At 35.3% G+C, this 16,051-nt stretch overlaps 1 protein-coding gene across 1 annotated transcript in view; it reads right to left on the minus strand.

The window, feature by feature from the left end:
* NUP205 (nucleoporin 205) overlaps positions 1-16,051 on the minus strand; it is a 44,079-nt gene that overhangs the window by 18,288 nt on the left and 9,740 nt on the right. Inside the window, exons 9-23 of the mRNA XM_033058650.2 lie at positions 14,911-15,027; positions 13,626-13,763; positions 12,431-12,581; positions 11,449-11,654; positions 9,856-10,038; positions 9,182-9,232; positions 8,401-8,610; positions 7,536-7,635; positions 5,901-6,038; positions 5,461-5,650; positions 4,662-4,782; positions 4,088-4,169; positions 3,512-3,676; positions 1,392-1,516; positions 368-482 (exon numbers count right to left, since the gene is read on the minus strand). Of these exons, the coding sequence (XP_032914541.1) occupies positions 368-482; positions 1,392-1,516; positions 3,512-3,676; positions 4,088-4,169; positions 4,662-4,782; positions 5,461-5,650; positions 5,901-6,038; positions 7,536-7,635; positions 8,401-8,610; positions 9,182-9,232; positions 9,856-10,038; positions 11,449-11,654; positions 12,431-12,581; positions 13,626-13,763; positions 14,911-15,027 (2,092 nt within the window). The remainder of the gene's footprint in view (positions 1-367; positions 483-1,391; positions 1,517-3,511; positions 3,677-4,087; positions 4,170-4,661; positions 4,783-5,460; positions 5,651-5,900; positions 6,039-7,535; positions 7,636-8,400; positions 8,611-9,181; positions 9,233-9,855; positions 10,039-11,448; positions 11,655-12,430; positions 12,582-13,625; positions 13,764-14,910; positions 15,028-16,051) is intronic.

The raw sequence follows: 16,051 nt of genomic DNA on the forward strand, positions 1-16,051 counted from the left end.
GGACACAGGTGGTTACAGCCATCAGCCTTATATTCTCTTGGTTCTTTATAGAACTCTTTCTTTTCAGTATTTTTTTCTTCTGTAGCATGATCTAGCAAAACTGCAATGATAATTGTAATATAGATTAGGATGTGGTTCTGGAGACTTGGTGCATATTCCAAAGCTAACAGTCCTTTCCAAAAGTTCAGTACTAATAATTTCAACTTTTTCAGTAGTGAGGGTTCAATTTTTCCAGAATTAAACAATTAGCAGAGCCTGCAATCAAGTCAGTTTAATAATGCTACCTGCCTTTCTTCTTTCACTCCTAGGGAGTAAAAAATGCATTGAATTTTAAGTATGCACCATCTTATCATAGCATAAAAATTACCTTTGATAGAAAATGGCAAGTACTGAAGCTGAGTGAATAAGAAATCCTGACTGGTCCTCAGATATCTCATAGTTGGGCCTGAAGTGTCAGAGCACGCACACAACTGATAGATCACCTGACAATCAAAAACAGTAGATATGCATGTACAGAATTTATTTTATAAACAAACCAACCACCAAATCACACAAAAGTAGTATAATACTGTTCTACTGCTCAAACAATATTACCAGTATTTACAGGAAGTTTTCCATAAGCTTTCTTCCAAGTTGAACATGTTATTTGTGACAGATGTTGAATTATGATATTGAAGGACTACCAGCATGTGGATGACCACAGTAACTATTTGTTCACATGACAATACATGAGCCTGTTTGTTCAGCTCACTTAAAAATGAGTCTTTTTCTCTCTGCACATCTACCAAGACAGGAAATGTAATAAATTTTCCCTGCTTCTACAGAATTACCTTTTGCTTTTAGTAATGTTTAAAATTCTTTCTAGAGCCCATGGATTTTCAACATGATACAAGTGTGTAATAATATGATTCTATGATTTAAGAGCAAGCATCTACCTCGCACATCTAACTGAGCTGTCTTCCCCACCTGACCCTCTCAGCCACATATACATTCTCTCACAGCTACAGAATAAAGCAGAGAATTTCACTGGCTTAGCTGGAATTTTATGTTATTTGCTGTCATACTATACCTCCAAGAAAAAAAAAGAAAAAAAAAAAGGCATATGTTGCAACACGCTTAAAGGCTGACAAAAAGTTTTATAAGTGTGTCCTAATTCCAAGTTTCTGACATGAGTGTAGATCTTTTGATTTCTGTGATGCTACAAGATATTTTTTTTAAACAGAAGAAGGTAAAAACAGAAAGAGTTCAATGTATATAAAAACATGACATATTCATTTTAAAAGTGAAACCACTATCAGAGTCATCAACCATCTGTGTTCACCAACCAAGAAGTAGCTAATTTTATTTACAGTCTACCTTCAGTATATGCCAACAGAAAATATGCTGAGTACCTGGTAGCAGAGCTCTGCAAGATGGGGAGATTCCCGAACTGCTGTAGGCCCGTTCCTTGTTTCAGTACCCTTCTCCAGTATGTTCAAAATAGCATGAAGGCAAGTCCGTGGGCAACCCAGGACACCTGACAAGAGAAAAATAATAATGTTCTGGATCTTACATTCCTCCATAGCCAATATAGGTCAAGTACACAGAAATACAGAACCTAAATTGTTAAGATAGCCTGTGCTACTGCTCCACAGAGCTGCAGCAAAATCATCTGGCAAGGTTTTAACACCATTACTTAAAATCAAAGAAGGAACCATGCTCCAGCAAAAACCTAATGAAAATATTTATAGTTAGTCTGTATGCTTTTGAGATACTAGTGAATCAACTTGAATTCTTGCTTTTACACTTTCAAAAAAAGAGTCATTTGACAATTTCAAAGAACAGCTTGAAAAAATTCCTGTCTTATTTTACAAATACAGACATTATATGACTAATTCTCCGAAAGGCACCTGACACTGCAACCAAGGGGAATAGGGAATAGATTTCAATACTGAAGTCAAAATCCTGTCTTTTTGCATTTTTCCTTTAGCCAATTAACCCTTTAATCGAACCAGAAAGAAGTCCTGAAGCAGTAAAAGCATTGATAACCAGAGTTCTTATAAGGGAAAGAACCTTCTCTGTTTGAACATGTATAATTTATGCTTTAGCAGGAAGTTATTATCCTGAGGTAAATGTCTTCCAGTCATTATCTCTTCACATTATTAACAAGATAATTGAAAGACGTGGGCAAGGTCTCTCACCTTTGAGACAGATTTCCTCATCAATGACCTAACATATGATACCCTGTAAAATTGTGTGGGTGCAGATCAGTTACCTGTATTGTGTAACTGCTGAATTTCACAATATCTGAAGAAATAAAATCCAGATCCTATCTACTCTTCATTTAAAACTATGAAGAACTAAAAACTCCTGGGTCATAGAATCCAATACAAACCTAAAGATAATGAGAAATATTCTCAAAAAATTCAAATTATTGAATGTTTGTTCAAGCTTGTTTATATAAAACATCCTTTAAAACAGTTGAGAAATAACTTCTTATTTCAGACTGGAAGGGATACCATAACTACATACTCAACACTAAACTACTGTTAGCTATTATATCAGATCACTGTTCACAGCTTTAGACAGCTGGTTGCTGAAAACTTCCAAACATGAAGATTGCATGACCTCTATAGCTAACCAGCTTCACCATTTTCTGGTAAAAAAATTTCTCCTATATCCAGATTAAGCCTCTTATCTTCCTGCCACATTCCTCTGAAGTCTGGTTTTATCCTGTCATTTATGTATTTGCAGGTATTCAAAGGTTTCTATTAGGTCCCCTCAAAGCCTTTCTCTTTTCCACACTTCCCTCAGCTTCTCACAGGCTGAATAAACCAGCTTCCTGACCATCTCTGCTGAACTTGCTCAGTCTGTTTTGTAAAATACCAATTAGAAACTGAGGAGGCAAACAAGACACATAGTAACATGCTATTATTCTCATCAACTCAACTTTAAAGTAGCAGGAGTGATATTTCTAAAGTTTGCATTATCATATATATAATTAATATATTTATATATTCCTAGCACTAGAATGAAACCCCATATCATATGTTCTAAAAGGTTTTCTTCTACAACATTAAAAAACAAAACTGGTTTTCTTTCCTATAAATAATTTTAAACAGGAATTTGAGGAAGGACAGAACAATAGCCAAGAAGAACTAGTTCAAAGTGACAATCTCTTTTGTAGGTTCACATGTTGTCATATCTAGGTACTACTTGGATCATCAAATCAACTTCTTTGTACTAGGGATACAACTACGCTTTATTTCACTTCTAAATTATCATTTTGCCCCACAATTCTAATTTCAAGTCTGTTCCAAAATCCAACATAAACAAATAATCAAATCATAAAGTTGTTTAAATGCTGTATTTGAGTATTAATACATCTTTTCATGTAGCTTTTGAGGACTTGAAGAAGGCCTGTTGTTTTAAATTGAAGAACAACTACTTTTCCTCATGAATTTCCCAATAAATATTCTCAGTGTTGCTAACAGAACTGATTAAATGCCAGATCAACCTCTCCTCTTCATACCTGGATCTTGCAAATTTGTGGTGCTGACAGGTTTCTTTAGCTCAAATCCCAAGAGATATAGAGCTAGGCTAGGAGGACTGCACTCAAGAGAGGTGATAAGGAGATTTAGAATATGGATCCTTGTTTCATGATGGATTTGTGCCCGCTTCTTTTCTGGCTCCAGCTCTTGATTAGAAAAAGAAAACAAAAAGGAGAAAAAAGCAGATGTGGTGACTAATTAAGTAAAAAATCCATCTAATAGAATAATCTTCAGTATCTTCAAGTTAAATACAAGAATGTTGAGGGATCAATTTATATTACTGCAAAGAGATACAATAAAAATTACTGTTAATACAGCAGTAAATAATATATCCAAAACAATGTTAAATACTTGTCTTCTGAAAACAGACTCAGTTTGGTGTTGGCTCATCATACTGTGGACGTACTTTAACAAAATACAGATGCTTCTCATTCTGTTAAAGGTCCAACAGAGGAAGATTGTTTCCTGACTTATAAGCAATGTTTACACCTCTTCCATTAATTTCCTTCCATGCAAAAGACAACTGTTGAAGCCATTTTAAGAAGCCTTTTACATACCTTCATCTGGATTAATTAATTCTTCTGCATCTTCATTGTCTAAACATTCCACAAATCCAGCCATCAGCTTCTGGCTAACACTCTGTATTCAACAATGGAAGGATGGAAATGAAGACAGTTTTAAGAGGACTAAACCAAATACTTTTCATAATTCCCTTCATGTAAGTTGACAGAATTTCTAGACAAAAATTACATAACTTAATAAGCAAGAGTTAAGAGTCACAGCTGTTCTAAGAACAGCTTAGTAATTAGCCACTGAGCAGAAAAAAAAAATCTACTGTTGTTACATATGCTAAACTATTCTCACAGATTGAAGACTATAAAGTCACAAAAACATCTCCCTATCTCTAAGAATATTGCCCTTTTTCTTCTTGAAAACATTCATGATTTTGCTTTTTTCAATTAATGAAGTAATTGTTTTTCCAATGCCACAGTAAAAGATGTTTTATACATGGGTAGATAAAACATATAAGATAGTTTTAACATATTTGACCTAGAAATCTATCCTTTAAAGAAACATTATGAAGCCCCAGTATTTCTATCAGCTTCTCTTTCCAGATTCAAAGAAACTTACCTGATCATGTGTGAAATCACCAACTAGTTTTATCTGGATGTTGGAATTATCAGAAATACAGCACAAGATCTTGGCACTTTCAAAAGCTAGTTCAGGATTGCTGTTTCCATGGTAAAGATACCTTCAAAGACACAATATAATGGCAATGAAATTGTTGAGAATTTAACTTTTTAAAGACATAACGCACAGTTAAGAAATTAAACAACATTTAGAACAAAAACATGTACAAATCAAATAACATGAGATAGTGCTAAAGCTTCAAAGAAAATTTCACTCTATATAAAACTCTGAATGTTCCTCCATTGGGAGAGATGAGTAGGCTGAGCAGGGATAATATCCTTTCCTGGAATTTTTATCATTCTATTTATCCAAAATCTAAATTAAACACTGCTGCATAAGTTAAAACAACTGCTTGTAGGCATTTAATACAGTAAATAATGCACAATACTGTAAAACTCGGCCAACAACCAAATTCATTTAACTCTCCCACTCTGTGACAATCAAAGTCTGGGGCAAGATGAAATTATATGCAAAGGAATCATTGAACTTAAGGTAGACAGGAAGAAATCATTAGAGGGGGAAAATTCAGAAAGCAAAACTATAAACACAGATCCCAATCTTCCACTAGACAATCACAGATCATACCACCTGTGAAGACATCTCCCCTCACAAAAAAAAAAAAATTCATGAGATGTTCAATGTAAAGAGGAGCATTGGCTAGTCAAACCAATGAAAGAATCCAGGATCCAAACACTTCTGTGCCTCCAAAACTCTTCCCTTCTCAGTACTTTGCACATACCTAGCAATATTCACCACGTGATCTGCCTTTTTAGTGCGAGGATTGATTCCTTGAAGCAGCTGCTCCAGTGGTGTGACAATAAGGGAAAGGTGGCTCTCCCGCAACAGATCCATAAAAATATTCTCCTTCTGCAGGGTTAAGTTTAGAAGTGCAAGGCAATACTGTACAGCTTTCTCTAAATGCTTCTTCCCTGCAGTGTACAAAGAACATGAGAAATACAAAGGAGGTAAATAGACTACATTTATAAATGTCATTCATCAAGCCTTGTACCAAGAAAAAAAAAAACCTGTCAGTTGTTTATCAGTAGGGAAAACTTCCCCCAAAATACGATTTGTATATGCAAGAGATACAACATCAAGTTACAGACATGCAGCGTTAGCTTTAAATCCTACTTACTATACATTTTAACTTCACATGAAAAATTAATTCTAGGCACATACCAGGAAATGGAGCGTAAGTATCAAGCTGCTTAACCCCTTCTTCTAGCAAACTAAGGCAAAGTTCCAGCATTGGGGACTCATTCAACAGATGATACATCAAATTAAATCCAGGTGGTTTATACGCTATTATTTCTTCTCCTAAAGACAGAAGGAGTAAAATAAAAAATATAACCTCTAATAAAAACCCCTTTTATTACTCAAGTTAGCATAAGCTACAAAACGTAACAGTCCCTATGGTGCTAAGTAACATCCTTTGTACAAAGTCTTCAGAGATTTTCTTTATACAGAAGCCATTGAACAAATTTTACAAGTTTGGGAATAGTTGTAAAGACAATTACCATTACTTTCCAGTATCTAATAGCATGATTTCAAATTTAACCCCAAGCAGATCTGACCAAAAAGAAATTGGAAAAAGTTTACATCCTCCCCAATCCTGCACGGGGACCCTGAATGAGGGAAAACGCATTTCCAGAAGTCAAAGAGAATGTCCACCCCACAATAGGGACAAACTCCCACAAATCCTATAACAATGTACGAAAAATTGGAACTACTAGCCTAAAATTCAAAGACCTTCATGATATGAAATAAAACGAGAAGACTAATGGTTTCATTTACCTAGGCTCATCATAAACTACAGTAGATAAAAGCAGGAAAACAGTAAGAATGTCTTGTAACACGCAAGTGAGAAAAAGGGTACAGTTTCTTTTAGCATCAGCTTTAAAAATGCCCTCCTTCCAATCATTCCATGTGTGCCACTCCACCACACACCAACAGACAAGCCATGCCACTGTGGAGCCACACACTGAATCTATTCAAAAAATGCATCTACTCAAAAGTAGATCAACCCACATCTCCCCCATATCACGGAATCCACAAATAATCACAGAAGTTGAAGGATTAGTTGAGGACAGGAACAAGCTAACAAATTCTCTGAGCTAGTTATGCTGCCAAGTATTCTTTGTCAAAGGATGAGGCACAGAGGTCTTCTAACTCTAAAGCTGTCTTCAATTAAAAAGTGGTTCTCACAGCACTAGTACAAGAAAATCCACAAGCATCATGATTGAATTAATAAGAAACTTTGTTTCAAGAAAAAAAGAATTAGAGCCCAAATAAGCCTTGGATTTCCTATAATGAGGCAAGTGTAATCTACTTTAGCCTTTTAAAGAACAGATGTTCAGAATTTAATGACTTCAGGTCACAATTCCACTGCTACTGCCTGTTTTCAGCAATTCATATATCAATAATATTAATAGTAAAGGTTATCTCAAATACAATGACACCTTTAAATTAACCTTACAAATAGTGGAGATTTAGACATAGACTAAAGAAGTCCAGAGGAACAAGCCAAAACTGAGGTGCTGTTCAAGTGTCAAATGTTACTCTTCAACCAAATCACAAATGAAAGAAACAAGAAGTTATCCTCCTAGCAGAGATAGAGAAGAATAGTGTACATGAAGACCTACTGCAATGCAGATCTTGATACTACGTGAAGAGATTTTATCATCTTCCTATTTTAAAGTCTTGGTCTAGCTTTCCACCAGGTTATTTGCAATATTAAACAAGATCCCAAGATAAAGGCAACGGAGCAAAACAAGCTACAATTCTGTTAGTCAGTGAAAAAATAAACAAGTTAACCTTGTAACTCCACATATTGGTCCACAAAGTCTTCAAGTTGAGGCTCGTAGTCCCGCAATAATTTGTAAAACACTTCCAGAACTACCTCAGCTACTTCCCACTGCAGATAATGAGAACACAAATCATAGATTAAGACTGATACTTAAGCAACAAGACCAAGATGACAAAGAACACAACACACAGTGCAGTGATATACTGGATCAGAATCATGGCTATTATTTCAAAATTAGACAGTCATGCCAACAACACTATACTTCATCATGTTAAATCATTTGAAAGCCCAAGTTTTCTTTCTGAAGTGAAAGGGAACACTGAAACAGATGTATTACCTGTTTTTAACTATTTTAGGCTCTCTTACACAACGTACATATTAAGATATTGCAACTATAAAAAATAAATAGTTTTTATTAGGTACACAGCTAAGAATAGATCAAAGAATAACACGCTTCCAGGATACAGTTTAACATGTGCTTTCATCCAGAAGTATTGCAAAATAAAGCCAACTTCCTTGGTTCAGCAAGTCAGAAGTATTTTCTGAAGTAACATTGAGAAAAGGACAAATCTGACTTGTAGATTTGGGCATGACATGTTCAGAAGTCATTAGCCATGCAATAGACTTGCAGAATCCTGGGCAGCAAATTGAAGTTTAGGAATACAAACTTCTTTTAAAAAAGGTACTTTATGCAGGCTCCTTTGAAGTATATCCTGACCTAGGAGCTGAAATATCACCTGTTTACAGAATCCAAACACTATCAAATGCTCTAGATTACTTTTGCTGTATCAAACCTGCACAGCTTTCTCAAACAGATCTAAGCCACATGAACAACTATACCTAAGAAAAAATATATTTTCCAACAAAAATTACTTTTTCAGCAGCTCGCCGGTAAGCTCTGGTGCGGAATCTGAGAAACACAGAGTCCCTGAGGAACTGGAGATAAGGATCAAAGCCTGGAGGGCGGAGACCTGCTCCCAAGTTGGCTGGGAATGAACTCTCCACCAGGGTGCTGATGAGTCGACAGAAGGCACGAGTTAAAGGATATTCCTCACATCGGGACTCAATCTCATTCAATTCAACCTTCCCAAGAGAACAGCAAAAAGAGGAGTCAAATCACAGATTTTGGGGGAGAAAGAAACATGTGAGAAATTACATATTAGCATCATCTGTGGATTACTTCACAGTGAATTAACTCAGCATTTCTGTACAACACAAACAGAGCAAAAGCAGCAAAGCATTACTACTGTTATTTCAGTTCAGCAACACACATACATTCCTTTCTCAGCTACTGGGAAATACGCCTCAACATTTACCTACTTTGCTTTTAATTTACCCCTGTTATTAGAAGCAAAGTGAGCTGCACCAAAATGTAACAAAAGTGAGTCCAATTTAGGAAAATGCTAGGAAGAAGTGCTCATGAGGAATTTAGATTCTGTTCAGTTACTAATACGAAGCTGAACTAGATGTTACAATGGATAAAATTTTCCAGAAATTACAAGCAGGCTTGAAAGTAAATTAAAAAGCAGTGAAACAACAGCATCTATTAGAAAAGTTTCCCATGGACACAGCAGGAGAGGCAGCCTCTGCAAGTGCTTCTCAAATGCAAACACAGATGATCAAAGAGGCTGCCTAGGTACAGAGACTCTCTTACCTCAATACCAATTGCTTGTCTCTGGCCTGGACTTCTCACAGTTTGTAATATCTTCAAAACAGAAAGAGAAATGAAAACAGACCAACACATTTCACATGATCGAAGTGTATCTCCATCAGTTTTATCAAGAGTGAAAAAAAAAGATACTCATCACATTTTAGATCTAAGAAGAGGTTTTCTATTTTAAAGGACAAAAGCCAAGATTTTTCTGTCTGAGAGGGTGGATTATGTTTGACACTTGTATGCTTCCAGCTTTACATTCTCCAAGACCTGCATCAAGTTTTCACATTAATGATTTTTAACTTATATCGGGAAGAGGAAAGACATTTCCTTCATTATGTCTTACAACAGTATACTTTAAGAAATATCATCAATTAGGAAGCAAAGGTGGTGACATGTCATTATTGTCAGGGTCTCTTATTAGCAACTAAAAATAAGGCAGCAATTACAGTTCAAACAGGACTCTAACGAAACGTGTATTGATGTAAAAATAAGCCCAGCCAAGGACATGTCTGGGGTGACACTGTCATTTTCAAAATCGTTCCAAAGCATTAACTACATGAAAAAAATATATTCAAAATTTTAGGATGAACTACAATACTATTTTGAATATACTACTGGCAATTTCAACAAACTAGGATGCTGCAGTTCTAAGCACTGAAACCCTAAGATACCTGTGTATATTCCAGGGATTGCCAGAGTGAAGCAGCTATTTCAGGAGATCTTCCAAAAGCAGTAAGTGTTTCTAATAGCTCCGCTTTCAAAATAGGAGGAATGCTGCACTGCAGAAGTCCCAGGATGACCACTACTGGTGTCCACTGAGGGTGCTCACAAAGAGCCAAGCGAGCATTCTCACTCTACAGAGTTCAATAGAAAACAGAACTGCAGATTATTACTCTGAAGGGTTTTTTTATGTCTTACAATCTCTAATTCACAATCCAGTACCAAGACTGCTTTGTGCTTGAAGGTAGGCAAAACATCAAAAGATTTAGTAGACAATTCCAAAGCCAACCATTTTAGTTAAAACAAAATGCCAAGTATGAAGACTAAAAGAAGACTTACTAAAATTGTGTGTATTCACACAGAAAAATTACTTGGATAATACAAACTACAACCCACTATGTTTTTAGCAGACACATTAATGGAATCGGTCTTTCAATACTTACACTCTAGCTGCTTCTTTAAGCATGGATAAGGGACTTTTACTAGCATTTCTATTACACACATTCTGTATATTCCTATCTCTATGTATTTCTATGAATTCACACTGCATTAGGACATTTGCTAAGAAATTCTATAAATTTGCTTTAGTCTAAGAAGAGGATCATCAGTCACATACGCTCACTACAGACTCTGAGAAGAACCACTGGACAGGAACAAGCCTCTAGCCTCATCAAATAGTAATTCCCTGTATCCTTAGAACAAATTTATCTTCATCCCAGATTATGATTTGATGATGCCATAAAATATTAGTTTTAAGAGTTCCCTTTTCTCCATGCATATCCATGTCAACATTACAGCTCAAACAGGACCATCCCATTATCATCACCACCAAAGATGATTTTTAAAAAACATATTTAGTTTCACTGATCTATCTTGTGTTTGTGTCAGCAAAACCAAAGCTATCTCACTATATCACAGAACTTTCAGGCTGCAAAGTCTGGTGGGTACACAAGCGCAGAATTCTACACTATTCAGAATTACACAAACAAGTCACAATACAAAATTATGTCCTGCAATTTTATTCTCCTGGACTTCTCTTCCAGTTAGTTCATTCAGAACATTGTACACCCTTAGCTTGGGGACATTTTAAATCATAACTGTGGAGGCAAGTTTCACAGCTGACAACTTTCCTTACCAAATTTCTACCACTTTTGAATTCAACTAATACTTTTGCTTTTTCAAACTCATAAAGGTAAATAAAGGCAAAGAACATTTCTACTCCATAGTGATTTATTGTGAATATACCTAATTTCTGAAAGACATCTCCATTACCACCACCAGAGTCAAGGAAGCAAGAAAATCAGCAATACCAACAACACAGGAAAAGACATCTCTTTCTGCTTTACCTAAACCTCCAGTCTTTGGTCATTATAGTTATTCCTGATGCTTCCCATACTTTTGGAGTTCACTAATAAAATGACAACTGCTAGGTAAATTTTCTTTACATACTCTTTTGATCAAGGAGGACTTCAGAGCTGAATGATGATGATTTGCAAGGAAAAAAGAAACTATTAACAAAGAAAACCAAATAAAAGGTTACTTACCCAATTGACTATAACAGTGGTTAGCTGTAAAAATGCAATTAATCCATCCTGTTCTTTCTGTGTGATGCCTCGGAGAGGCAGGTGACGGTACTGGACACTGTCTGCACTTGGCAAGTCTTTCCTTAAGTGCTCATGATAAAGCATCAAAGAGTGGAAGAAATGCTCCCAGGAGACAGGACTGCCACCTGCTCCTTGGATGTTTTCCGCTAGAAAAATATCAAACAGGTGACAAGATTTTCTTTCTACTCTTTCACAGGCTGAAAAGTAAGGTAGCTAAAACTAAAAGGAAAACTTTCTTATACAAAGGAAAAAGTAAAGTTCCAAGGAAAATTATTGCATCCAAAATTAATCATGTAGGTTTGGGGATTTTTGCTTGTTTATGTTGGTTTTTTTTGAGACAGAAAGATGCTAATATGAAGAACTAGTATAAAGTTTTCTGTTTTATGAATTGGAATCTTTGCAGCATTATTTATATTTTCAAAGTAGGGGTTTTTTTAATAATTTGACCAATGCAAAATGAATGCAAAACACAGGACTGACCAGTATCTCTTATTTTGAGAAAATACTATTACATTACTTGTATCAAAAAATTCTAACAAAGTGCTTCTGAATAAAGTTAGCTAAGGAAAGCTACATTGTATATTTTGTAAATACAGCTAACTTTAAGACATTATGCTTTTTTGTTTTATAATAAGCAACACTGACATTCTGCATTTCTTATGGTGTTAAGACATGTCGGTTTTTTTTAAAAAAAACCCCATTATTTCACTTGGTGAATTGCTTGCTAAGGTGCTCGAACATCTAATTAGCTTACCTGTCTGGTATTTTTTTAGATTACAGTTTCAAGTAAAGCCTATCAATTTCATCTTCGTACTAATAATGAAATGTTAAAAGTATGAGCCCACAGTTCATCTCAAATGAGTCTTTGCACTTTTTGAAAGAAAAGGAGTTGAGAAAAGAGCTGAGGTGTCACTTCTCTTACCATGACTACTGCCATTGACTTTTAGCAAACTAAAGCAGTAATGAGCACACTGAGGCCCACTAGCCAGTCCCCGCAGCATTTTCAAGTATGGGATGTAAATTGTGGAAGGAAGTAGATCTCCCATCTGCCTAACAAACTTTGACAAGACAACCTAGAAGACATAAAGATCAGTGTTAAAAAAAAAAAAAAAACTGTAAATGTGAGTATTACAGGAAAACATCAGGCAGTACAAGAAATAGATTCTAACGTAATCAGGGTGGGGTAGACAAGTTCCTTTGTAGACTGGTCTATTCAGTAAGATATGTTTGAAAGAGGAACTAAACAAAATAACTCATGTGACTGCAAAATATGCTAATTCTCCAATTCTGAATTTCTAGCAATAATTTACTTCAGCTCCCAAATGTTCCACAGGAGTATTATTGGCACATCTCACAGTGCAAGTTAAGTAAATAATCCAATGTGCTTGTCATATACCTGAACAGTGACACACACACACACAGTGGTTCCTTTCAGGGTCATATTAGGCTGCTTGCAGATTACACCTGGCCCTAATTTAAGTTGCCAGTATTCTGGGTGGGTCTTGGGATGTGTCTGATTTGTCTGTACAAGGTTTTGCCTAGCACTGCACAGTCTTTCAAGAAGCATTGAGGGCTGACAGCACCCTAGGCATCCAAAGAGTTTTAGGAATGTCTGCTTTATCTGCTTAGATTGTTTCTTCATTCTGATTTTAAGTTCTGTCTCTTATGGACTATAATTTTTGGACTTTAAATAATTAAAATACTCTTTGTACTTTTTACACCTGAAGTATTATCAACTGCAGTTAATAGGTTTTTTTATTGTTAAGGAATCTAACTGCCCAGTTACATGAAAAAGGCTGTAAAAGTCATCAGACAAAAACACAAGAGAACTATCAGAATTCATTTAACAATTGTAAAAAATCAAACCTAAACAATATTTTCAAAGAATTTTGTTATTACTCTTTCTTGCTAAATTTATTGATAATCACAAATGGCTGCCAGCAGCTCATTTCAGGGCAAGCAACAACGACTACACCATGCAGACCAGTCATTGAAATAAGGTAAGGAAGGTTTCTTAGAGGCCATCTGTAATAAGGATAGCAAAATATTTGTTGCTGGAAGGATTTTTGTTCTTTGGTTTCAAGTTACTAATAATTATTTAAGAAAAGGTAGATAACCTGGCGCTGAGGGGGTCGCTGGTGAGCTACTCCAAGGTAGGAGCCCATGATGGTGGATGTCTGCAGGGGCTCTGACGGACACCAGTACTCATGGGCAAGTTCCAGATTAAAGGGGTCTTTCCTATACAACTCAGCAATCTGTCAAAAAGAGGAAGATGCTAGGAAAGTATCAACTGCAGGAAGAGAAATCAATTACTTCAAGAATAAGCACTGCTTCTAGATAAGGTAAACACATCTGAGAGGCAGACTGGTGCTCTAGTTCTTTAAAACTTTCTGAAAATTACAGCTTCTAAAGAACAGTATTTGAACTAGTGACAGCCAGCAAAATTCAAAATGCACCTATCAATGAAAATTTAGTAACTTTCTATTTGATTATTATGGATTAGATCATTGCAAAAAAGACCAATGTCACTTCTGCTTAAATAACCACACCTTTGTACGTTAATATTACCAGTTAGTTGGTATCATTAGAAATCATACCTGCTGTCTGAACAAAAATATTTCTCAGAACAAATTTTCATGTCCAGTTCTTCATTTAAGTTTACTGTATCTATCTGAGCTGCTAAAGAAAGCATTTCACTACAAATTTTCCTGATAATGTCCTACAACCTAAAGGAGTATCTTTGGAAAAAATTAGTAATACAAGTTTTTATATTACCAGAAAATATAAAACACCTCAGTTCAATATGCAAATCTGTTTCTCAACATTGGTTTTTCTGAAATTGCAATTAAGTAACCTTAATAGCTAATATTTAAACAAATATAATTATTTTTATTTCCATTTTATTTAAAATATGACAAAAATATTTTTAATGTATAGTTATGGCCAAAACTCTACTGAAATAAGGGAACTTGTAATTCCACAAGCCTTGATGGAATCACCTTGCAGAGCCTACTCTACAGTAAATATAGAAGTTTTCCAAAACTTTCATTACAAAGATATCAACGCACAAGAATTATTAAACATTTCAATTATTTATAAGAGTAATTGTCAACAGTAAAAGGGGTAAAACAGGGTAAAACCTCTCAATCCTTCAAATGTAAAAAGCAATGCAGTATTTGCTTGCTAAAAAAACAATAAAAAAGATTACATTAACATCAAATCCAAGGCAGTAAATTAATTCCTTTATGTGAAAAATTACAGAAAAGTGTCTGTACTTAAAGAAAAAAATTCATCCCAAAAGATCCAGCACTGTATGGTATCATTCAGAGACAGGTTTTCAGATGACAAATGAAAGTCACAATCATTATTTGTCACAGTAATTTGCAAGAAAATAAGGCTTACTAGAAGCATTAAATGCTCCAGGTCTCTCCGAAGGGAAATAGGTGGGTCATTACCCATCTGAATACTCATGTGGATCATGCGAGCATCTTCATCAGCACGGTTTCTCAGCTGTTTCACCTACAGGATTTATGAAGTGGATAAAGAAACAGTGGTCTATATTTAGCTAAGAATGAAATAGAACAGAAATAATGGAATTGTCTATATGGCCTATTAAAACTAAGAAAGCAAATGCACTTGCTCGAACATAGCAAGAATATTCCATTTTCTACTTTTTCAATCCTCTCACCCCCAGAAGAGCTTGCACTCAAAGTCAGTCAATCACTTGTTTACTGCCAAAGCTCACAGTCCATAGCAGAAGCCCTGAACTTATATCATGGGGGTTTTTCCCAACTGACTGCACCAGATACTTTGGTTTTGCTCCAAAAGGTGGATCCTTTTCCTCTTTTTAACTTAAAAGCTAGACAGCTTAGTTTCAAAGAATGCTAGACCATTATTCACAAGGAGTGAAAAGAAACATGTAACACAAATGCAAACATGAATACAAAACAGTGATTCCGGTACACAGATCTGTGCATTACACCTTTCCTCACCATTAAAACCTACTTCCACTTGCAGCTACTTTATGACTTGGAAAGTTCTGAACTGATGCAACTTTGGAATTACTCTGTTTCAGCCAGAAGCATTAGCACATATCAATAAATACCACAGGAAAAACAAGAATGAAAAGCAAGAACGGCAGCAATTAAAAAAAAAAAAGTAGCCATTTAATCAGCATCCTAAACTTCTTTGTGCTGAAAAGGCTAATTACTAAACAAAAACCAGTTGACATTTAATTTCAAATTCAAGAAGTTTTTGACATGAGACCTCAACAGAGACTTATAGAAAGCAAACAGACATGAATTAAAAGTCTTGTTAAATGCTACAGAGGCATTGAAGAATAAGAAACAGAAGTAAGCAACCAATTCAACACAAAAAAAATAAAACATTTGACAGTCAATAGAGCCTACTTCATGGTCTATAATATATTTCTATGTGCAAAACTGAATGAATAGCAAAATAATTGTGTCTCATCAGGAAAAAATAGTTTAAAAATAAGAATAACAAGAAAAATTATTAAAAACAAGAAACAACCGTCGAGGGT

This window comes from Catharus ustulatus, chromosome 4 (genome assembly GCF_009819885.2).
Source record: "Catharus ustulatus isolate bCatUst1 chromosome 4, bCatUst1.pri.v2, whole genome shotgun sequence".
NCBI classification, from domain to species: Eukaryota; Metazoa; Chordata; class Aves; order Passeriformes; family Turdidae; genus Catharus; species Catharus ustulatus.